Genomic DNA, 22,200 nt, shown 5'->3' on the forward strand with positions numbered 1-22,200 from the left:
AGACAGGGGAAATCTTTCTTTTGGAGTTTCTTAAGAAACTTGCTCAGGTCCTAAACTATAACGCAGTGACCTATGTACCAAAGAGCTGTGGAATGTTTTCCTTTCTGTTCAGAACTGTTCCAGTGGTGAAACACCTCATGCAGCTCCAGCTGTATTTTCATACAGGCCTGCTTTAATGTCTGCTTACCCTCTTTCTCTACACAGGACATGTCAAATCAATATTACGTTGCTTTTTCTACTGCAATAGCCCTTATGTGGAACAGGTGCTTCGCCTCTAAGGGTGCAGTTGAACAGCACAATTTCAATGCTCATAGGTTTAGTCACTTTTTATGCTGACTTTCATTCCTCTTTCCCTGGTCTGTGTCTCACCTAAGAAGGCAAAAAGAGTGCGAGGTTCTGCAGCACAGAGCACCCAGGATTTACTGCACTTGTGGTAGTTGCCAGCAGTGCTGGGGGCTTGCAAGTGTCTGGGTGCTGGGGCTGTGTCCTGTGTCGTGGGCATCACCTGCCCCAGCCCACTAGTGCTGTGTTGCTCCTGGTGTGAAGAAATTTGATTTCTGACTGTTTGTAAACAGAGAAAACTGTGCCTGGTTGGGGCAGGGGGATTTGTCCCAAAGCAGCAGTAAAAAAAGCTGTGTTGTGCCCTGAGTCTGGAACTTACTGGGGTCTTTGTTTTAAGAGCTCTCACTTTTGATGAAGCTTATCTCCCAAAGCATATTTTTGCCAATATATCTTACTCCATTCTCCAGGCCTAACTTCTGCCTCCTCACCACCAGAGGAAAATAAACAGGGGCACTGACATTGGCACTGATGTGCCAGTTTATCACACCCTAAACAACAGTGCTATGTTGGCAGAAAAGCTGCTGGAGTGTCATTAACACCCAGATGAACCTGCAAAGTATAAACTTTTATTTTCTTTCTATTTTCTTGTGGGAAATGAGTCTGATTCAGTAGTGGAGTTCTGTGTGGTCACCTGGAAGGGTCATTAGGAACTACTTTGGTTGTGGTAGAAGAGGATTTTGTAGGTATGAAGTGGAGGAGATGGTGGCAGTAAACATCTGGAGAGGATTAATGCTGGTTTGGGATAGCTGGGATTGAAAAAGTTCCAGTGCCTTCCCTCTCCCTTCAATGCTGCTGTTTAATGAGGGACCTTGGACTTGAAGGACACCTCCACCCCAGCAGGAGTGCATTCTGAAGGAGGGTGATGTAACTGTAAACACTCACTGTAAGAGGAAAACAGCTCTCCTGGAGTGTGCATGTGCAGATTTTTGGGTAGACAGGCTTTGGTCAGACATGGTCCGTGGTGTTGGCGTGTGCTCTTCAGTTAATACAACTTTTAAGGATGTTATTGGCATCAGTGAGATTTTTGGCTCTCTTAATCTAGCTTCTTCCTCGGCCCCACTGCATTCCTGCAGTTACATCATCTTGTCCTTCCTTCTTCCTCCGAGTTCTTCCTTTGAGAAGGGTTTCTGTTAATTGCTAAACAGACGTAGGGTTTAATGCAGAAGAACTGTTGACTTGGTTGTGATTGTTCCCAGGCTCCTCAGGAAAGTGGTGGAATCTATGGAGGAGTTAAAAGTACTTGTGGATGTGGCACTTGGGGACGTGGTTTCGTGGTGGACATGGCAGTGCTGTGTTAATGGTTGGACTCGATGATCTTTGAGGTCTTTCCAACCTTAACAGTTCTGTGATCGTGCAGTGCCTGGCAGTGTGAGTGTAACAGGCTGACCCTGCCAGGCAGCCAAAGCCAGTACCCATATTTTGGGGTAAATGTGGGGTTACCTGGTCTGCACCACTGCTGGGAATTGTCAGTTTTTGGGTTCCTAGTGGGAACGCCAGAGCTCCCTGCATAAGGAGGCTGGGAGAGGAATGTGGCACTGGAGCAGGGGGGGACAGTGCTGCTCCCTGCCCTGGGCAGCTTGCAGTAGTCATGTCCTCCAGAACTTGCACCCTGTTTGGATGGAAAAATGCACCTGTGGTGCAGTGGGAAAGGACAGAGACCTAACTGATCAGAAGTCTTTGCTGTGCCACCCTGTGGTGTCTCCAGTGCCGTGTTGCCCATGACCCAGCCCCTTTAGGGTGGTGTTTTAGGTGACAGCAGTTATGAATTGTGGGTTAATGCATGAAGCTTCTGTAAAAAATGTTTTCCCCCTAATGTTTATTTATCAGACCTTCTAAAGAAACAAGTGATAGATTTGGCTATCCTGATTCTGTTAAAACAATATTATTGGGATGCAGCGCCGCATAAAGCTCCAAGCTCAGGACTGGCACCTGGCAAGGCCTGGATTCTCATCTTTGGGTGCTGTTGTGGTTGTGTGGATGTGGTCAAACTACAGTAAATGAGAACAATCAGAATTTGTCTGTGTGTTACAGAAGGAAATCACTGCTGCCTTGCAAATCAAGGGGTATATTTGTGTGGCACAGCACCTTGAAGCAGTGAACACTGCACACATAAAAGGTCTTGTCTAGGGGAGATGTACACAGTGGATACTACATGAGCTGTTCAGATTGTACTTGGTTGAAGTGAAGTGCTTCAGGGTCTCGCTGACCTGCCCCCTGAGAAGCCCTTCAGAACAGCCCCACACGTCTCTGGGTTTTTGTTGGAGATGTTGGGTCTGAAATAATGGTTTGGTGCTGCTGGCAGCAGTTTAAAGCAGGTCACTGAAGCTGAGTGGTGGAATAAGAGCCGTGCCCAGGTAAAGGCCACTTGCAGCAGAGCTTGTTTCTAGGCTGCAGACTTAGTCAGCCTTGCTTTGAGAACCAGGACCTCCCTCCTTCTGGACTTGGTCACAGGGTCAGCTGATCTTCCTCTCTAGGGTGGAGGAGTTTGTGTGTGAAGTTGCCTGGTGACATCTCTGGCAGATCCCAGTTGGTGTTGGGACAGCAGCTGGGGAACATCAGCACCAATTTAATGATGCATTTAATGGCTGATAGCTCTTGCAGTATTTTCTCCAAAGCTTGGTGTTCATGGTATTTTTGGTTTGCCCGAGGTCTTTTGAGTTGTTCTTTGCAATTGTGAAGGTTAGAAATTTGCTGCTGTAAACGTCAGGGTTATGTTCCTGTTGCAGTAAGGGTTGTGCTCAGGGCAGAGGCCATTCCTTGGTGCCTCTGGTCCTTCTGACCCTGCTTGGTCGTTTTCTAGTGACAGCTGGGCAGGGCTGGGACAGGACACGTGAAAGTGCTGAGGTAGCTGTAAGAAGGGAGTGGAAACTGCCCAGCAGCCAAATGTTTGTCCATGACCAGGATAAACTCATGTTCTGAGCAGAGGCTTCCAGGTAGCTCCTTTCCTAGTGCTGGTTTAGAATTGTGAGTGTTGCACCCGAGCTTATTCCCAGATCTGCACAGCCCTGATGAGAGAATTGCTGGTGACCACCCCACCTAGTCCAGCAGGAGTGTGTTGAATTTGGTGGGGTCTGTAGGAGGCCAGCACTTCAGAAAATCCCTGCAATCCATTTCCTCTTGGAGGGGTGGGCATGTTTAGGCACCGTGGTGTGGGAGGGTGAGCCCAGCTTCACGACTTGTAAGTGGTTCTGGAGTGCATAGGATAGCACATGTGATGGCTCGTATTCACCCCAGGGCCCAGGTGCTGTGTCTGCTTTGGGAACAGGAGCAAGTTACCTTTGTGTCATAGCAGTAATATGGACAGCACCAAAAAATTCCACAAAAGAAACAAAAAAACCCACCCAAACAAAACAAACAACCAAGTGTGGTGTCCTGTGCGAGTCCACCAGCTTCCTGGGTTTCAGTGTAATAGAGATATGGATTTAAGATATTCATTCTCATACATTTCAGCAGCTGCTTGCTCTGCCTTTGTTGAGAGCTTGGCAGAGTGGCTGTCACCACTCCAGCATCCCTCTGCCTCTCTTCTGAAGACTTCTGCTGTGGCCAGAGAAGTTATGAGCACAGTTGTTGTGGAGATGTTGGAGAACATGGTGGCTGGTGATGGTATTCCAGGCAGGCTCTGTCTCAGCTCCCTGGCTTCTGTTGTAAGGTTAAGGGTGGAAAAAATCTTTAGGTTTGGCACAATCTTTGTTTCCTTGACAGTTCTCAGAGACAGCTGTGAGGGGCTACAGAGTCATCAGGTCCAGGCTGGACTTGAGAGTTGCATCTCCTTGGGAAAGGAGGTGGTGGGGTCCCCTCCACAGGAGTGAGACTGTGTCACCCCAGTGGGTGTGACACCCAGTCCTGCCCTCAGGCTGTGGAGCTGCTGTTTGCTGGCCACCCAGCCTAGGGAGTGCTGCCATCCCCTACCATGTGCTCCTTATTTGCAAGACAAATCTATGGAGTTGTGCTGGGAGGGTGGCAAGTGGCAGTACAGAGATGGGGACAGGAGCTTTGAAGGATGTTTTGCCCAGTCTCATTACCAGGCCTGGTGTGTTCTAAAACTGCAGTCTGAGCTGGAAATCCTGCAGCATCTCCTCACTAACATCGACCTGGAATTTATCTGGCTGTCTGCCATGTGCTAAATAAACCCCAAGCCATGTTGGAGGCTCCTTCTACCCCCTTGAATCCCAGGCCAGATTTTCTTCTGTGGAGGCTTTTAAGCGACCACTTTTGGAGCCCCTTGAAACTAGATACGGACGGGAATTCCTGCAAGGCCTCTCCAGCCTTGCTGGCTGCGACATCCTGGAGTGAAAACGTGGCTTGGATTGAGGATTGGTTGGTTGGTAAATTAGTACAAACCCAGCTGGTACAATTTGCTAATGAGCAGTGAAGAGGTTTGGGTAGGCAAGAAATGTTCCATACAGTGAGATGGAGGTCTGCACCTCTGCTGTGTTCTGGTGGTGTCTGGAAGAAAATCTGAGTTCTGTGGTGTGGTCTGACTTCAGGCTTGTTCTTGTACTTTCACCTTCCTGCTTTTGTGGGTTTTTTAGGATTCTCAAATTCTGTGTTCAAGCGATGCCTTTTATCACTTGTGTCTTTGCAGTGTCCTGGCACTTAAACTGTTGTCCTCAGAATTAGGACTTGGCTCGTATCACTGTGGCAGGAGCAGGAGTTGTCTTTCAGCTGGAAAAGTACAGAGTTTGATTTTTCCTTGAAAGCATTTAAAAACAGCATTCTCACGGTGTCATAGCTCTTGTTTGCCTCAAACTTAATCATGTTGCTTCCCAGTAGGAAGGAATCAGGTGCTCACACAGAATCTTCCATGTGCTGTTGTCCAAGGGGAGCTGCCAAGGTTGTTGTGCATGTTTTGGTTTAACTTGTTCCTGCTGCTATCCAGCCTTTGGTTCGTGTCTCGCCTCCCTTCCTAGCTGAAGGAGACTCTAATAGAATGGAGGAGTGATTCATGCTGAGGAAGAAAATTATCTCTTATCTAGGTTGCCTCTAAGCCAGTCCTGCCAGAGCCGACTTTATCCTTGAGAGGCTGGAAAGTTGGTCTAGAAGGTAAATATTTATTCTTTAGAGTGTCTGACATTGATCTGCAATCCAGGCGGCTGCTGCGGTTGCCGATGGGAAGGAAGCTGAGCTCGTCCGTGTTCACACAGCACGGTGAGGTTCAGCCTGCACACAGAACAAAATCTGTTCTGGAGGAGTGGAATTAAAAACTTTGCAGAAATCTCTGCAACCTCATGGACTAAGTAGTTTTTTCTCTCACTTAGTAATGGTAGTCATTCTGTAGGAGAGAAAACTTAAGGGGTCTAGCTCCTGACTTCCTCGCTCTTCAGCACTGAGATTCCTGGGATGGAGGCTGTTAAAATATCAGCACTTCTCTGCAGCTTAGAGAAAGTCACTGGAGCTTTGCTAAGTCAGCTGGGAGGAAGATCAAATACACTGCAGTGTGGCTTCTCTTCAGGGTTGTACAGCAGGACACTTGGGGAAGCTTTTGTACAACCAAGTGCAATGTTTGCACATCTCTTCTTTTAAAAACTCTGGTGAAATTTCTGCATGGCTCCTCACAGCCAGGCTGCCCCGGCCTTGGTGATTGCCCAGAATTCAACAGGAACAGAAAGTGAAACTGGGTGGTCTGTTGGTCATATGCTGAGATGTGCAGAAAGAGTTGTATAAATGCTAAAGCAAATGAACTTTGCAGTCCTGTTATTATCATCTTTATGGAGAAAGCTGTCAGGGGTCAGTATGAGCCAAGCCAATTCTTGCATAATTAGCTCCATACAATTACATGGTATTTAGTGATGTGTGGCTTGAGCTGTAAGTTACTGTGTATAACAGGGAGTTTCTGATGAGAACACGGAATTTGGATGTCCAGAGTGAATATGTTGCAGTTAACCTAATCATTTCAAATCTTTTCACGCTCCTTTAGTTTCTGTCTTAAAGGTCATTGAAATCTAGACCTGGGATGCCCTTTTTAGCCTTTGCACATCATCAGTTGGTGTTCTATTTTTGAGCACTTGCTGGTGTTGGATAGGAGGGAGGCTACCTTGGAAGGGTTTTGTAGCATTTGTGTTTTATTTCCTACTTTATTGCTTGGCAGTAGTTCATACTCTCCTGAATTTTAGGGATATGACTGGGGGCTTGAGCCACTGGCTGAGTGTTTCTCTGCTGTGCCTAACCACCAAATCACTTCGGCTGCTCCTTGGACTTAGCAGAAGTCCTTCTGGCTTAACCTGAGCACAAATCTAAGATATCTCTAGTCCAGAGCTCAGCACTGGCACAGATCATCTATTGACCCAAGCCAAGAACCTCAGTTGGGACTTGATCTTGTGTTGAGCTGTGCCTAAATGTCTTTTCCCTGCCCTCCTGTTGAAATGGGCTTGCTCTGGCTTTGGGATCTCTCCCTTGTGTCCTGGCTTCTGTGTCATTCTACAGCCCATCCTTTCTTGGAAAAGCGATGGAACTCCTTTCTGTCTAAGAGTGGCCGTACATATCTGCTGAGCGTTGTAATTCACTCACAGGGGTCACTTCAGCACCGAGCTCAGCAGGGAGGGGGGTGTGCAGCTCACCCTGTGTGTGTGTGTGTCACAGCTCACCCTGTGTGTGTGTGTGTGTGTGTGTGTCACAGCTCACCCTGTGTGTGTGTGTGTGTGTGTCACAGCTCACCCTGTGTGTGTGTGTGTGTGTCACAGTGTGTGTGTGTCACAGCTCACCCTGTGTGTGTGTGTGTGTGTGTGTGTGTGTGTCACAGCTCACCCTGTGTGTGTGTGTGTGTGTGTGTCACAGCTCACCCTGTGTGTGTGTGTGTGTGTCACAGCTCACCCTGTGTGTGTGTGTGTGTGTCACAGCTCACCCTGTGTGTGTGTGTGTGTGTCACAGCTCACCCTGTGTGTGTGTGTGTGTCACAGCTCACCCTGTGTGTGTGTGTGTGTGTCACAGCTCACCCTGTGTGTGTGTGTCTCCCAGCTCACCCTGTGTGTGTGTGTGTGTCACAGCTGACCCTGTGTATGTGTGTGTGTGTGTCACAGCTCACCCTGTGTGTGTGTGCGTGTGTCACAGCTCACCCTGTGCGTGTGTCACAGCTCACCCTGTGTGTCTGTGTGTGTGTGTGTGTCACAGCTCACCCTGTGTCTCCCAGCTCACCCTGTGTGTGTGTGTCACAGCTGACCCTGTGTCTCCCAGCTCACCCTGTGTGTGTGTGTGTCACAGGTGACCCTGTGTCTCCCAGCTCACCCTGTGTGTGTGTGTGTCACAGCTCACCCTGTGTGTCTGTGTGTGTGTGTGTCACAGCTGACCCTGTGTCTCCCAGCTCACCCTGTGTGTGTGTGTCACAGCTGACCCTGTGTCTCCCAGCTCACCCTGTGTGTGTGTGTGTCACAGCTGACCCTGTGTCTCCCAGCTCACCCTGTGTGTGTGTCTCTTGCAGAACAGGGCAGTCGGGCGGCCCAAGGGGAAGCTGGGCGCTGCCTCTGCGGTGAAGCTCGCGGCCAACCGGAGCACGGCGGGCGCGCGGCGGCGGAGGACGCGATGCCGCAAGTGCGAGGCGTGTCTGCGGACAGAGTGCGGCGAGTGCCACTTCTGCAAGGACATGAAGAAGTTCGGGGGGCCCGGCAGGATGAAGCAGTCCTGCATCATGAGGCAGTGCATAGCTGTAAGTGTGCCCGGGCCTGCAGCTCGCCTGCAGAGTCCTTTCCTCTTGCTGTGTCTCCTGGGTGATCAGCCGTGGGGCTGGGAGCTCTGCTCTGAGGAGTCTCTAAAGTGCATCGGACAAAAGTGTGTAATCCCTGCCCTCCCAGCTCAGATCTCTTCTTCCCCAGTGCTTTTCATCCTCCCCAAATCCTAAACCGGAATGCTACTAAAACTTAACGGGACAGTTTTCCTTTTAGCAGTGTAGAAGTGGAGATTGTCATTACATCAAAAATCAGCGCTCAAGTCACCCTCAGACTCTGGGATGTGGGGGAAAAGGGGAAGAGTAGGAAGTTCTGATTCAAAGGATGAAGAGATGTGTTTGGTTTGGATGTTGGAATTTCCTGAGAAAAGCTGCCCTGCAGTCATCTTTGCCATGTTATCCACACAAATTAGGATGAGAGAAATCCTTGACTGACAGCCTCCAAGATTTTTTGATGACCCCAGCCCCAGGGTCCCAGAGATCTGAATTTCAATTTGTTTGCTGTTACTTAGGCATAGAGCAGAGGGTCTGATCTGGATGAGGTAGAGAGCCATCAGTCCCGGGGCTTGTCTTCCTCAGGGACTGGAAATGGCTGTCAGGGAAAGAGCATCAGAACAGGGCAAGCAGGCAGTCAGTTTCCTGGGCTCCTGTGATACATTACTTAGGAGCTTCTTGAGTCACAAGTGATAGCTTTCTGTTTAACAAATATTGACAGATTAATCTTCCATTAAGTTGTTCAAGCAGCTTTTGAATCTGTAGCTGCCATGCTGACTTGTGGAGCTTCTTCTCAGGTCTCATGTCTGCAGTGACTCTGTTCAAGGCTAAAAATCAGCTTTAGTTTTTACTTTAATTCTTTAGAAGGTCTTGTTTATGCTGTTGTTATGGATTTGGTTTTCTTTTGTTGTTGTTTTTTTAAGGAAAGGAATGTTGTTTATTCATAACTGAAATATCACCCTGTCTATACTGATTTCTCTCATTACAGTTCCCTTCACTTAGTATTTGGGGATTTTTCTTTTAATTCTTAGGAGATGACCAAAGTGGAGGGATTAAATGACTTCACCTAACAGTGATAAAAAACTGATAAGCACTTAAGGTTTCCAGTAGTTGCTCCTGGTAGCTCACTCCATGTTCTGTGCCGAGCTCTGCTCTGTTCCTGACACGGAGGATTGGGTTCAGCGCTGCTGGATCTTTCAGTAAAGTACACAGAATATCCACCTTTCTGCAGAGTGCTTTTGCAGCTCAAGTGTCTTTTCTTTGAACACTTGATTTCCTGGAGTGTGGCATGAATTGAACAGCATGGATGAAGAATTTATTATTCTCCAGGGGTAAGAAATAGTGAAATCATGCTGCCTTTTTAGTGGAAGGATTAAATTAGGGCTGCAGTGTGCTTTCTCATCCTCACTGATGAAGGAAACTTTCATACTGAGCTGTTCCACTCTCAGTAACGTAGGCTGAGCCTTTTGGAGATGATCTGGGCTCTCTTCTAGCTGAGTGTAGTCATCCTCTGTCTTCCAGGGAGGATTCATTTCTCTTCTTGGTGCCTAGGGTTTTACTTTCAGTTAGGACAGAGGTAGCCAGGGGTCTCTGATTACTTGTCCCACCCTCACATGCACTGACAGTGACTTCTCTGCACTTTCTAGGTTGGTGCAAATATCAGGGAGATAATTACAAATTCTTAAAGCAGCAAAGGCCCAGAAAATGAAGGAATTGAATTGTTGTACCTTTCAAGTTGCTTTACATTTCTGTGAGCAATCCTGTTGGCTTTGCTCTTGTTCTCTAACAATTCAGCAGTGATAATATTGTGGTACCCATCCAGCAGCTTCCAGCAGAAAGACCCTGCAAGATGCTGAAGCTTTATGGAAGTAATGATCCCCACAGTTCTGGGACTGTGCTTGCCTTCGTTAATAACACTGACAATATTAACTAGACAGACTTTCATTAAGCTCAGAATCCTTCAGAGAGCCCGTGGCACTGCTGCTCAGAGAGCAGGAACCTCCTCTGCATCACCAGTTCCATCAGGAAGGGAAGCAGGAGTGCCTGGGACACTGCTGCATGGAATGGGGCTGGGAGGACACGTTGTGACAGCCCAGCTGCTGTTCCAGCCCGTCAGTGGGACACGGGCAGTGGTGGCACAGAGGAGATTGCCTGGACACCCTTGCTCCCAGCAGGAAAAATTGTACTGCTGTTGGCAAAATGCTCTGTGCTCTAATGGCTCACTGCAGCTGGGCTTCCCCCTGCCTGAAACTTGCTGGAGGATGCACTGTTGATGCTGAAATTTGGGCTGGTGTGCAGGTATTCTCTTAGGGATTGATTCACTGCATCCACAAAGGATCCTTGCTGGGAAAAGCCCCATCTCTGCTTCTGGCTGTGCAGGAGTTCAGGACTGGCAGCCTAATCGATTGCACTTCCCTTTGTGGGCAGCTTAGGTTCTTCCTTTTCTTTTTTGTAATGAGGCTTATACCTTATTGCTGCAGACCAGAATTTTGTTAATCATTAGCAAAAAGGTTGCTTTTTAATTAGAGTGGCATTCAGTGCTTTGACATGGGTGACAGGTATGTGAGATGCTGCAGTTCCCTTTCTGCCTCAGAGAAAGAAAAAAAAATCTGTGTGATCTCACTTGTGACACTTGCAGGAAAGAATCCTCTTCCTAAGTGAGCAGAGCTTTCTGCAGTGCTCAGGATGGGAGCAGGGCCCTGGATAATGGACTGCCAGTCAGGAAAAGGGCTGTTCTTGGTTCTGTTGTGGGCTTGCTGTGAGACCTGGATCAGGTCCCATAACATCTGTCTGCCCTGCCTGTAAAATACGGGAGCTGCCAAATTGCTGCTCGGATTGTGAAACCTAATGGATGTGAATAGTGATGTTCTAGGGTGATTCTTTCCCCTCCCATTGTACACTGGTGAAGTGACTTGCATGCCAATGTCTGTGTCAGCTCACAGATTCAAGGAACCCACCAAAAATGCATTTTCATCCATCCCAGTAATGTTCCCTGAGCCTGTATTGCTGCAGGGTGAAACGTGTCCTGTGGAGCTTGATCTGGTACCCAGCCCTAATTTGTTACAATTTTTTTTGTTTTGCCTTCATGTCAGTTTGCACAATAATTGATCTCCTCTTCCAGTGAGGATGCTGTAAGTGCACATTGAGCTCCTGTGTTTCCATGTCTGCCATATCTTGATCAGCTCTTTCTGATCCGTGAACAGCCCGTGCTGCCTCATACTGCTGTGTGTCTGGTGTGTGGAGAAGCTGGGAAAGAGGACACCGTGGAAGAGGAGGAGAGCAAGTTTAATCTCATGCTAATGGAATGCTCCATTTGTAATGAAATCATACACCCAGGATGCCTTAAGGTGAGTACAAGGATGTGATACATGTTGGAAACAAAAGCTGAATTAGTTATCACCTTAATGTAAAAGTGGTGCACAGAAATTGGGGAGCTTTTAGGTTTTTATCTTTGGACAGATGAGTGAGCAGAGAGCTGGTGTGAGGAGCAGGGTGACCTCTGTGGCACACACTGAGGGTCCTTGATGTCACAGCATTCCCTGGGAGCAGGGACCCTGGCTTTGGACATGCCCTGAGTGTGTGAAGATCTTGTGGAATTGTTTCTTTTTGCCCCTTGCTTATGGAAGTGAGGTGTTTGAGTTGGGATGGGGAAGGCAGAGCAGTCTGCCTGTACTTGAGGGTGAGATATTCCCAAATCCATGTCAGTAGCTTCTTCCTGAGTCCCACAAAGAACAGATGAACAATTGGCTGCTCGTGTAGGTCCAGGCACAGATGTGCCTTGGGGTGGCAGCTGGCTCTGAAGATGTTTGGAGCAACTGTTGGGGCAGGAGTGCAGCTCTGGAGGACAGCCTGAGCGAGTGTCGAGGTGCAGGAGTGCTCACCCTTGGCTGGCTTGAGTCCTGTGAGCAGCTGTGTTCTCTGCTGGTAACAGGAGTGTCACTTTGGGCATCTCTTCCTGCGGTAGCATGTAGAAGCTGCCTTTCTCCAGAGCTGGTTTCTTTCAGCTGATCAGCCATTTCCTGTTGCTGATTTGTTTATGGTAAAAGTGATTTGCCAAAGCAAATGTGTTCTGACACACGGTGCCCCAGAAAGCAGCGTTTGGGCCCTTCTGGGGTGTCTGGGAGGAGAGGTGTGTGTGTTCCTGTGCAGCCTGGGGTGAAGCTCTCCTGGCCTTTCATTTCTCCTGAGCTCTGCGTGGTGCTGCTCCAAGCTCTGTGCTGTCATTTATTAGAGCAGAATGTGGGGAGCTGGCAAACCAGAGCTGTGCCTTCTCCCTGATTCACGGAGCTGGTGCTCAGTTCCTGCCACAGATGGGCTCTGAAAAGGAGCTTTGCTTGTTTGGCTATGCTTGAAACAAAACTTTGGGTGCTGAAGAAGCAGAGGAAGGAACTGCTCATTTTCAGAGGTACCTTCATTTTGCTTTGCTGTTCCAAGCCTTGCTGGAAGTGCCCTGTGCACCCCCATCTCTGCCTTTGCAGCGTCAGTGGCACCTCAGGGCTGAGTTCAGAGGACAGTTGTTGTCTAGTGGCAGCTCAGGTATGACTTCCTCTCCCCTCACTACATCTGGGACTAGTACAGGATGTGGGTCAGGTCTGTGAAGTCAGGCAAGTGCTGTTTGTTGTCTTACACGTGTGGTGTTCCGAGTGCTCTTTTGGTAACTAGGAACAGCGTTGCTTTGGGTGTTCCTGACAATTAAGCACTGGGAGATTTACTGTGTGCCTTTTTTATTTGGATTTCTCATTGCTTCTGCTGAGCTGAAGTGGTGGGGAACTGCTGCTGTTTATTTCCTGAGGCAAAAGAGCACTGGTAGAATTTCAGAATCATCTTGGAAGGTGAGATGAGACTGCTCAGGAGAACAGCAAAAGGAAAATGGAGCCTCTTCCTTAGATCCTTCCTTGCTCTTTATTCCCGGGTTCCATGATTTCCTGCAAGGCAGAAATCTCTAGCCATGTTTACATGTTTGCTGAGCCCTTGAGCCCTGAGGATGGAGCCCATAAATAGCCTTTGATGCAGCCCCAGCCCCAGGGCAGCTGCCTTCCTGTCCCACTTGGAAATAGCACCATGTGAACTGCTGGTCATCTCCAGCTAAATGTCTGACTGGGGGAGACTGGAATAAGCTGGATCAGTGCAGATATCCTTATTCCCATGTGGAGTGAGTTCCCTCCAAGATGCATCTCCCAGAGCTTGTGGAGTAGTTTGGGGCATGCAGGGGGTGATTTATTCTCCAGGGCAGGTTGGTTGTGGTTTGAAGTCCATCTTCTTCCAGCTCCCTGATTAGGCTGTTCGTGTTCTGGGGGTTTTTCTCCATGAGACAGCAGTGCCAGAGGATCTCTGAGGAGTTCAGTTAAGGGTGGCTCAGGTGTACCTGTGCCCTGGCACGCTGAGCCTTGAGGGGCTTCTGTGGGGGCCCTGGGCACCAGAGCACCTGCAGTGCTGGTGTTGGAGCTGTGCTGGGACAGCAGGGTGTTCCATGTCCTCAGAAGTGTCACAGGAGCTTCCTGACAGCCTTCTTTCCTTGAAAATACCACACCAACACAAATGCTTGTTTTGCTGAACGGGTTTCTTATGAAAATGATCTTGGTGAGAGTTTCGCAAGAGCAGCGCTGCTTCCAGAGGGAGCTCATGAGATTTTGGGATGAACACTGCCTTTCATTGTTCCACAGTGTTTGGGTTGAACCAAGAGTGGTGAATTTTTCTTGCTTCATCTCAAATTGCTGGCATTGCTGGCTAGCATGTCTGAGTGCAGCATCTGATGCTCTTTCCTTAGGGAGAGGGGGTTTCTTTCTCCACTAGGAGCCTGTTCTTTTCCATCTCAGCTGGATGTGGTGATAACAATGGAAGTGAATATTTAGGTGCCTTGTCAGAGCAGCAGGGATAAAAAGGCCTTTTCCAGCACAGCTTCAGCCCAGGTGTGTCTCACTGCCTGTTTCAGCCTGGGCACTGCCAGAATTCATGGCTCTCCCTCAGGGATGCCAGAGCAGCATCCTGGGGTCTCCATATCCCTACCAAGTGGAGTCCCCAGCACGAGGTCTGGTGCTCAGATCCGAGCTGCTGACCTCGTGCTGCAGGTAGGTTTCTGTGACGCCTCCCGCTGTGCCTCAGACACCCACCTGCTGTTTGCAGCAAACACTCAGAACTGGCTCCCACCCAGCCTGAAAGGCTTGGGACAGATTCAGTGGCAGGTTTGTGTGTGTCTAATTAGTTTGCTTACAGTTCCTCACATCTGTTCAGTTCCTTAAACTTCACAGAAGGGACAGAGCTGTAATGCTTTCCCTTCAGCAGCACTTGTTCTATATTCAGTGCGGGAAATAACTTGTTCCCAACTTGGGCTTGGGCCAGGAATTGTTCCCCTGAGGCAGAGATGTATACAACAACTCCTGGAGTATCTTACACCTACCATGGGAAAGAAGGTTCAAAGGCACACAGTTGTGATAAAACCAGTATTTAAATTCTGCCCACTTCATTTACTTATTTATTAACTCCAGGAGTCTTGCTGAGAGACTGACATGTCATCACTCTCACTGGATGGTGAAACTAGAATGGCTGCTGTCTGGCTCAGGGACTTGAGGAAGCAGTTCCTAAATCCAAGGGCTTGCTCCTGCACAGCCAGTTCCTTTTCCCTGCGCTGGGAGGAGAGGAGGAAATGTTTCAGAAACATGAAAAATCTGCAGATCCCTGCCCGTGCTTGTTCCTGTCTCCTGCAGCCACACTGTTGCTGCCAGTGCCCAGCTGTTAGTCTGGACAGCAGCGTGTTTTTGTTGTCTGCAATAGTAATAAATCAATATTTTTCTTTTTTTCCCTCCAAGTTATTTATTTCTGAGTATGTAATGAAACCCTTAAGTGGGAATGTGAGTGTATGTATGTGGAGGGTGTATCTTAGCTCTGCTTTTCATTCACAGAAATGTCTTTTCTGAAATGCCTGTTCCCTGTTTGGAAAGCACTCCAGGCTCCTGTGTGAAAATCCAGACATGAGGAGCATTCCAGCTGTGTAGGGCAGGATTGTGCTTTTGCTGGAGTGTAACAACACGAAACATAAGTTTGTTTCAGACAGCAGAATGTCAGTGTTGGAGGTAGTGAAGTCGTCAGCCTCTCTCCCCCTTACCCTGACTGAGGATCTGGGGGTGTGAGAGCCTGGAAGTGCTCTGTGTGTCCAGCCTGTTCTGAGCTGCCTTGGCAGCCTCCATCCCCACTGGCACACGGGCTGGAGGGCTGCAGCCTGGGACTGCTAGTTCTGATCCTGAAAGAAAAGTATTTTAAGGAACACTTGATTACAGTGCAGGGTGCTGAGCTGCTAAAAATGCCCGTGGGATTAATGGATGGGAGAAGCCTGCCTGTGCAGGGATCAGGCTGTGCCTCCCCAGGGGGACACAGGGCTGGGCTTTGCTAACCCGAGGTGTGCGAGGGCATTTGGAGAGGGTGCAGCCACAGCCCTGGGTTTGGGGGTTGCTCGGGCTCCGGGCTGTTCTCCGTTGTTGTTCCCAGAGCAGAGTGTGTGGGTTGGGGTTGTCGCTGACCTTATGGAAAGCCCAGAGCTGAGCCCTTTGTCAGATGTGTTTGGCCAGCGTCGTGGAGGGGTGGCTGTGCGGCAGCCGGGGCTCGCTCAGCACCAGCGGGACGGTGCCTCTGCTCCCTGCGAGGGCTGCAGTCCCTCCCAGGGCAGAAGGAGCCGTGCAGTGTGCCTTGAACGATCATCACCTCCCTGCAGGCTCGTGCAGCACGGCTCTGAAGGCTTGTGTCTCCCACAGGTGAAGGAATCGGATGGTGTGGTTAACGATGAGCTGCCGAACTGCTGGGAGTGTCCAAAGTGCAACCACGCAGGGAAAACTGGAAAAGTGAGTTTAATGGGAATAAGTGGTGCTGGAATGAGATACAAAACCTTAAGCATTCCCTCTGGTTTATAGATAGACTTTAGCCCAATACCAGCTTTTGGTTTTGTGCTTAATTCGGGTTTTGTTCCTAATTACCCGTGGTGGGGGGTTGGAATGAGGTGATCTTTAGGGTCCCTACCAACCCAAACCATTCCAGGCTTCTGTGGTTCACTCCACGGTGATTCTGTGAGTTGAAGGAGAGAAGCTCACAGCTTTCTGTTCTTCAGTAATTTTTGTATACTTGTACCAACACTTCACCCAGCACCTGGGGAATATTTAGGTTAGCTCTGTGCACTGCTGCATGTTAATTTTGACAATGAAAATTCCTGAAATTAAAAATTCACAAGCAATTATGCAAAACCTGCAGTGTCTGTTGGAATTAGTGAAACACTATTTCTTTGCAGACCGAGACAGACACTTGCAAGTGCATGGTTAGAAAAACAACCTCAGGAAAATTAAAACTTCTAACTCCTTACTAATCATTTTGTCAGTTAAAAAGTGACCAGCCCAGCAGCGTTGGAGAGCTGGGAGATGCATAAGGTATAAAGTTGGTTTGTGTTTTGTGTCTCTCTGGCGTACAAGCAAAAGCGCGGACCGGGATTTAAATACGCGTCAAATCTCCCGGGCTCGCTGCTGAAGGAGCAGAAAATCAACAGAGACAACAAGGAAGTGCCAGACGCTGCCAAACGGAAAGGGGACTGCGAGGAGACCCCCCGGCGGAAATCAGAGGAACATTCCAAGAAGGCTCCGGTTGACTCCATCCTGAGGAGGAAGTCTGACGAGGTGCATCTGTGGAGGAAACGGAAATTTGAGAAGTCCCAGGAACCCACGATGAGAAAGCGGGTAAGGCACAGCCCTGCTGCTGGCTCTGCAAGGGCCTGGGCTGCCTGGGGCTGCTGGCTCTGCTCTCCTGGCTTGGAGCTCATGCCCAGGTCCCGGATGGTTCCTGGAGGAATTGGGATTTTTTACCATTCTGGTGAAAGCTGCTGGTGTGACAGGACAGTGGCTTGAACTGGGACACTCAGGTTGATGTTCAGAGGCCAAAACCACTGGGCCATGGCTCTTGTTTTATTCAAGGTACTGGGAAACCCACTTCAACTGAAAAGTGTTCACAAGGTGCTCAGAGTAGGAACAAGGTGAAATCAATTTTTCATGGGAGCCTTTTCAGGTCTCTCCACGTGGTGGCGCCTGGCGGCTGTTCTGGGGCTGGTTTGGGGCTGTGCCACCCTGGGAAGCCTCGGAAAGGACACCTTGGGGTGCCTGCAGAGAGCAGGAGCTGCTCCCAGCAGTTGTGAGGCAACTTGGCCCTGAACATGACAATTGGGACTCTCAGGCAGGCTGGGACACTGAATTTTCATGCAGATTCCAAAACGTGGTACTTGGGATCTGCAGAAGTGCTGGTTTGCAGAGGCAGAAATGAGGGCTCCTGTTCACTGTGTCTCGTGACTGAAGTGGCTGATGGCTGTAAAATCAGAATCAGTGCCTGGGCTGGTGTTGCCTGTGAAACTCCCAGGGGTGGGAGTCACTCAGTCCTGCAAGGCTGGACAGTGGGGATGCTGCAGGATGGAAAATGTCTGAGCAATATTCCCAGTAGCAGTTCATGCACAGCTGCCTGCTGGCCGTGCTTTCCCTTTCCCATCCCTTTGGATCCCCCCAGTGAGGAAGGCACTGTGGGTCACCACGTTACCACACAACACAACAGTGTTTGGGCTTTTTACTTTGTTCCAACAGCTCAAACTTGAAAAAGAAAACTTTATCCCATTTACAACTTGAAATTCCAGAATCTCTCTCTTATGGAAACCTTTAACTCCAGCATAGTTCAGCTGCACCATCTGGGTTTATATTTTCTCTTCTGGTGTCCTGTATTAAATACAGCAGCCAGTTGTGCTTTGATGACCCAAGGAATAAAAATCTGTTCCTGTACTGATGTTTGGCCCTCCCTGTGTGGTTGAACATTCCCCCAGTGACACGGCCCATCCTGGAGCCCCTGCTCCCCCCCAGGGACCAGGGATGCCCTGGCACACTGCTGCCCTCACGGCCTGGCATGATCCCAGAATTCCAGTGCCTGCAAGCAGAGCACCCGGCAGTGCCCCGTGTGAGGGCTGCTGGGAGCTGCCCTGCCTGATGCAGTAATGTTTTATTCTAACCTGTCCTTACTTACTGGGACTTCTCCCTTTATGATATGTTAATTTAAAGGCAGGGTGATCAGCTTTCTCCACCGTGCACCGTGGCCTGAAACTCGGGAACACAGCCACTGCCTCGATCCAATTAGTTTATTGGGAAAGCGAAAGCAGAGGCCCTGTGACACAACAAGTGTGCTCACAGCAGCTCCCTGTCCTTGCCAGTCCAGATCTCCTTATTAGAGCCATTTCATTTTAACAGCTGCTGACTTCTTTCTTGCTTGTGGTGATCAGATTAGGCTTGAAGCCTTCCTGGGCCTTGCTTTGTGTCTCTCACAGCCTGGTGAATCAGAGGGGCTGGATGAGTGTGGAAGAGTGCAGAGCAGTTTGTTGGGAGCAGGAACTGGGGCAGGAGGAAGGTCCTGTCACATCCCCTGTTCCGCAGGGATTGGAGGGGATGGCCAGGGTTTGGTTGGGTGTAAAGGAGCATCTGAAGTGTCTAAATGAGGCTGTGGGTGTCCAGCAGTTGGGATGGCAGCTGTGATCCCACAGGTTCTGGGAATGGCGCTTCTGGCCATGGCCTGAGGGCGCTTGGGCAGTGTTTGATGTGAGTGCCCAGTGGATGTGGCCCAAGCCTGGGTTCTTGTGGCCCGCCGTGGACAAAGCTGTCCATGGCATGCTGCTGTGTGTAAACGACGCGCTCGGAGATGGGCAAGGCCCTGGAGCGTGCAGGAATCTGCACAGTCAATCAGGGCATTTGTCACTCCTGGAGTCCAGCGAGCCAATGGCCGGGCTCCTCATCCTGCTGCCTCTCGAGCTCGATACCTGGGATGGGGCTGGGATGGGTGGGGCCCGGCGCTGGCAGGGGGCCCGGCCCCGGGCAGGGCTCCTGTGCGGAGCATCCGCATGGAACTCAGCCCTCGTCTCTCCCTTCCAGCGGCGATCGTGGAAGGCCCCAGATGACAGAACTGCCATGATCAAACCCCTGCGGCGCCTCAAGCAGGAGCCCGAGGACGAGCTGCCAGAAGCGCCCCCCAGGTCCAAGGATAGCGACCAGTCTCGCTCCAGCTCGCCCACGGCAGGGCCCAGCACGGAGGGCGCCGAGCCCAGGGACAAGAAGAAGTTCAAGATGAGGAGGAAAAGGCGGCTTCCCAATAAGGAACTGAGCAAGGAGCTCAGCAAAGAGCTTAACCAGGAGATCCAAAAAACCGAGAACAGCCTTGCCAACGAGAACCACCAACCCATCAAATCTGAACCCGAGAGCGAGAACGAGGAACCCAAGCGCGCGTTGAACAACAGCGAGAGACTCCATAGGTTCAGCAAAGGGTTGAACGGGACTCCCCGGGAGCTGAGGCACCACCAGCTCATGCCCGGCCTGCGCAGCACCCCCCGGGGCATAGCCCGGCCCCCGCCCTCGCTGTCGCCCCCCAAGTGCATCCAGATGGAGCGGCACGTTATCCGGCCTCCTCCCATCAGCCCCCCTCCGGACTCGCTCCCCCTGGATGATGGGGCAGCCCACGTGATGCAGAGGGAAGTCTGGATGGCTGTCTTTAGCTACCTCAGTCATAGAGACTTGTGCATCTGTATGAGAGTTTGCAAGACCTGGAACAGATGGTAAGGAGGGCGGGACGCGAGGTGTGGTGGATGGGCACGGGAGGTCAGCGGGTGATGGAGGCACCGCTGGCTCCTGGGGGGGGGTGTGGGCTGTCCCTGGAGCTCTGGCGAGCCCAGGCAGAAGGGGTGACCAGCAGAAGTGGCAGGTCTCATGTTGCTTTCTCAGAAACAGCAGTTCCCAGCATTTCTGGTGGAGCTGTGCGTGTCAGACTCGGCGTCAGCCTGCCAGGCTCCAGAGCAGCCTGTGCTGGAGTCAGACACCGCAGTGTTCCTGCTGCTGGAACAGCCAGGCTGGCTCGGTCTTGGTGTCATTCTGCCCCAGGACTTGCTGACTGCCAGCATTTGTGCAGTTCAGTTATTAAATACCTCCTGAGATAGTGAGGATCCCACCGTGTGCTCCTCACGAGGGCTGTGCTGATTGTCTCCCTGGGGAGGGTACGTGGAGAGCCAGCCTGTTCCCTGTTCCTGTGCCAGCAGAGCACGTTCTGCAGGAATCTTTGTTGATGGTGTTTGCTCACAGCGTGTCCCTTGTGCTCGGGTAGTGTGGCCCTGGCACAGCTGTGGCTGCACAGCAGCAGCAGCTTTAGTGCACATTTACAGGTTTCAGTGACCCCTCAGAGAGGCCTTGTGGCTCTGGTGACTCCTGTCCCAGGTTCCTTCTGTGCACAGGGACAGACGGACTCAACAGGCTCCTTTCCAGCACAGCCTAACAGAGCACACAGAGTAGAGAGCTGATCATTCAGGAGGAGGTGATGTGTGTGGAGTGTCCCCTCCGTGGGCTGCTTGGTGTCACTGAAACCTGCCAAATGTATTTTCTACTTAAATACAGTATTTGCTAATAAACAAAAAAGGAAGAAAATGCAGACTCCTGCACACTCATCAGGACTTGGTGGTGTTGCCCTTGGAGACCAAAAAGAGCATAAAGACACATAATCCACGTGGATAGGGAAAACACAAACATGCAGCAGGAGAGGGAGGATCCGTTTTCCCAATTCTACTCGTTTTAAGTAAGGAAAACACAGAGGAAATGGGGATATTATTTAAATCAGGCTTCATAGGCAAAACATAAAGAAAAAGTGGTGACTTGTCTTCAGGCTATAAAACGGATTTTAGTAAGTGCTGGGATGACTTAAAATGGGATCCAAAGTTGTTGACACTTGTAATTCTGTGGAAATAATTCCATGCTTTATTGCAGGATATATTTGATGGAGAAACTTGAAACTTACGTAACATTGTGTGGGGTTGTGTTTACCTTTGCAATACTTGGCCTTATTTTGGCAATTTTCAGTTCAATGCTGTAGTTTTTCCTGCTGTTAAATGACACCTTTTAAAGCCTTATCAAACTCCAAACAAGTGCCAAATTAAGTGCTGTTGGCTTTTTTTTCTTTTTGGGTAGGTGCTGTGACAAAAGATTATGGACCAAAATAGATTTAAACCATTGTAAATCCATCACTCCACTTATGCTTAGTGGCATTATTAGGAGACAGCCTGTAACCCTTGATCTTAGCTGGACAAATATATCTAAAAAGCAGCTGAGTTGGCTTATCAACAGACTGCCAGGTAAGTGATGTGTTTCCATCACCAAGTCACAAACCACTCTGTGTAACAAACCAGTCTGTATCTAAACTGCAACCTCTGGGGAAAGGCTCCAGGGACTGGGGTGGCCTAGAAGAGGAGTAGACTCTACTAGGAGGGCTGGAGATGTGTGAAAATGAAGCATCAGTGGGTTAAAATGAGCCAAAAATATTTTTTTCTGACTACTTGACATGGTCAGTTACAATAATTTGAGGCAGGTCTTGCCCAGCAAGTAATGAATGCTGCTGTGGAAAGGGCTGAGGGGACTGGGGGAAGGAGTGTGAAGTTCCAAGCGGTGGGACGGATGGAGAGCTGGGCAGGAGGAGGGGACAGTGGTCAGAGCAGCCTGGGGGTGCCAGTGGGGGTCACTGGGATGTGCCTGGGAAGGTCCCAGTGCTCCAACCTGTTCTGTGTCTGCAGGTCTGCGGGACCTGCTGTTATCAGGGTGCTCATGGATAGCAGTGTCGGCACTTTGTAGCTCCAGTTGTCCCTTGCTGCGAACCCTGGACGTGCAGTGGGCAGAAGGACTGAAAGACGCACAAATGAGAGACCTCCTGTCCCCGCCCACGGACAACCGGCCAGGTAAGGGGGAGGAGCCCGGGAGCCGCGTCCCACCCCCGGGGCCAGTTCTGTGCTCGGTCCCCCTGGAGCAGACGGGCAGGAGCCCCCACAGCCGAGCCCGGCGGGGCTGGGGCCGCGCTGCCCCCGGGGAGTTCGAGGTAGTGACTTGCACCGCTCCTGGCTGGAGCCCCGGCGTGCCAGGGATGGTCTTTGGCTGCTGAACCATCAGCTGAGCCGCTGTGCTGGTTTTCTGTCTGACTTTCTTCTCTTCAGGCTGCAACGGGTGTACTTTAGAGAGTATGGAAACACTTTCTTCCAGTTCAGGGAAGGAGCAGTTCTGTGGGTCATGCCACATTCGCCCGGATTTCAGCTCAGGTGAAATTTTGAGCAAATCAGATCTGCTTTCTGGCATGCACTGCACAGCCTACTGCTTATTCCCGACTCGTAATTCCGCTGGGCCCCTGCAGTT

General features: G+C 50.1%; 1 protein-coding gene across 9 annotated transcripts in view; it reads left to right on the plus strand.

Moving 5' to 3' along the window:
• The window catches only part of KDM2B (lysine demethylase 2B), a 105,970-nt gene that overhangs the window by 81,501 nt on the left and 2,269 nt on the right, over positions 1-22,200 (plus strand). For 6 of the 9 annotated variants that reach the window (XM_038151965.1, XM_038151967.1, XM_038151970.1 and 3 more), the window contains 8 exons: positions 7,757-7,981; positions 11,197-11,340; positions 15,739-15,825; positions 16,435-16,704; positions 18,919-19,595; positions 20,992-21,155; positions 21,591-21,752; positions 22,005-22,106. In XM_038151965.1, the coding sequence (XP_038007893.1) occupies positions 7,757-7,981; positions 11,197-11,340; positions 15,739-15,825; positions 16,435-16,704; positions 18,919-19,595; positions 20,992-21,155; positions 21,591-21,752; positions 22,005-22,106 (1,831 nt within the window). The remainder of the gene's footprint in view (positions 1-7,756; positions 7,982-11,196; positions 11,341-15,738; positions 15,826-16,434; positions 16,705-18,918; positions 19,596-20,991; positions 21,156-21,590; positions 21,753-22,004; positions 22,107-22,200) is intronic. The other 3 variants (XM_038151966.1, XM_038151968.1, XM_038151974.1) reach the window with 3 other exon arrangements.

The sequence above is a fragment of the Motacilla alba genome, chromosome 15, assembly GCF_015832195.1.
Source record: "Motacilla alba alba isolate MOTALB_02 chromosome 15, Motacilla_alba_V1.0_pri, whole genome shotgun sequence".
Taxonomy (NCBI): Eukaryota; Metazoa; Chordata; class Aves; order Passeriformes; family Motacillidae; genus Motacilla; species Motacilla alba.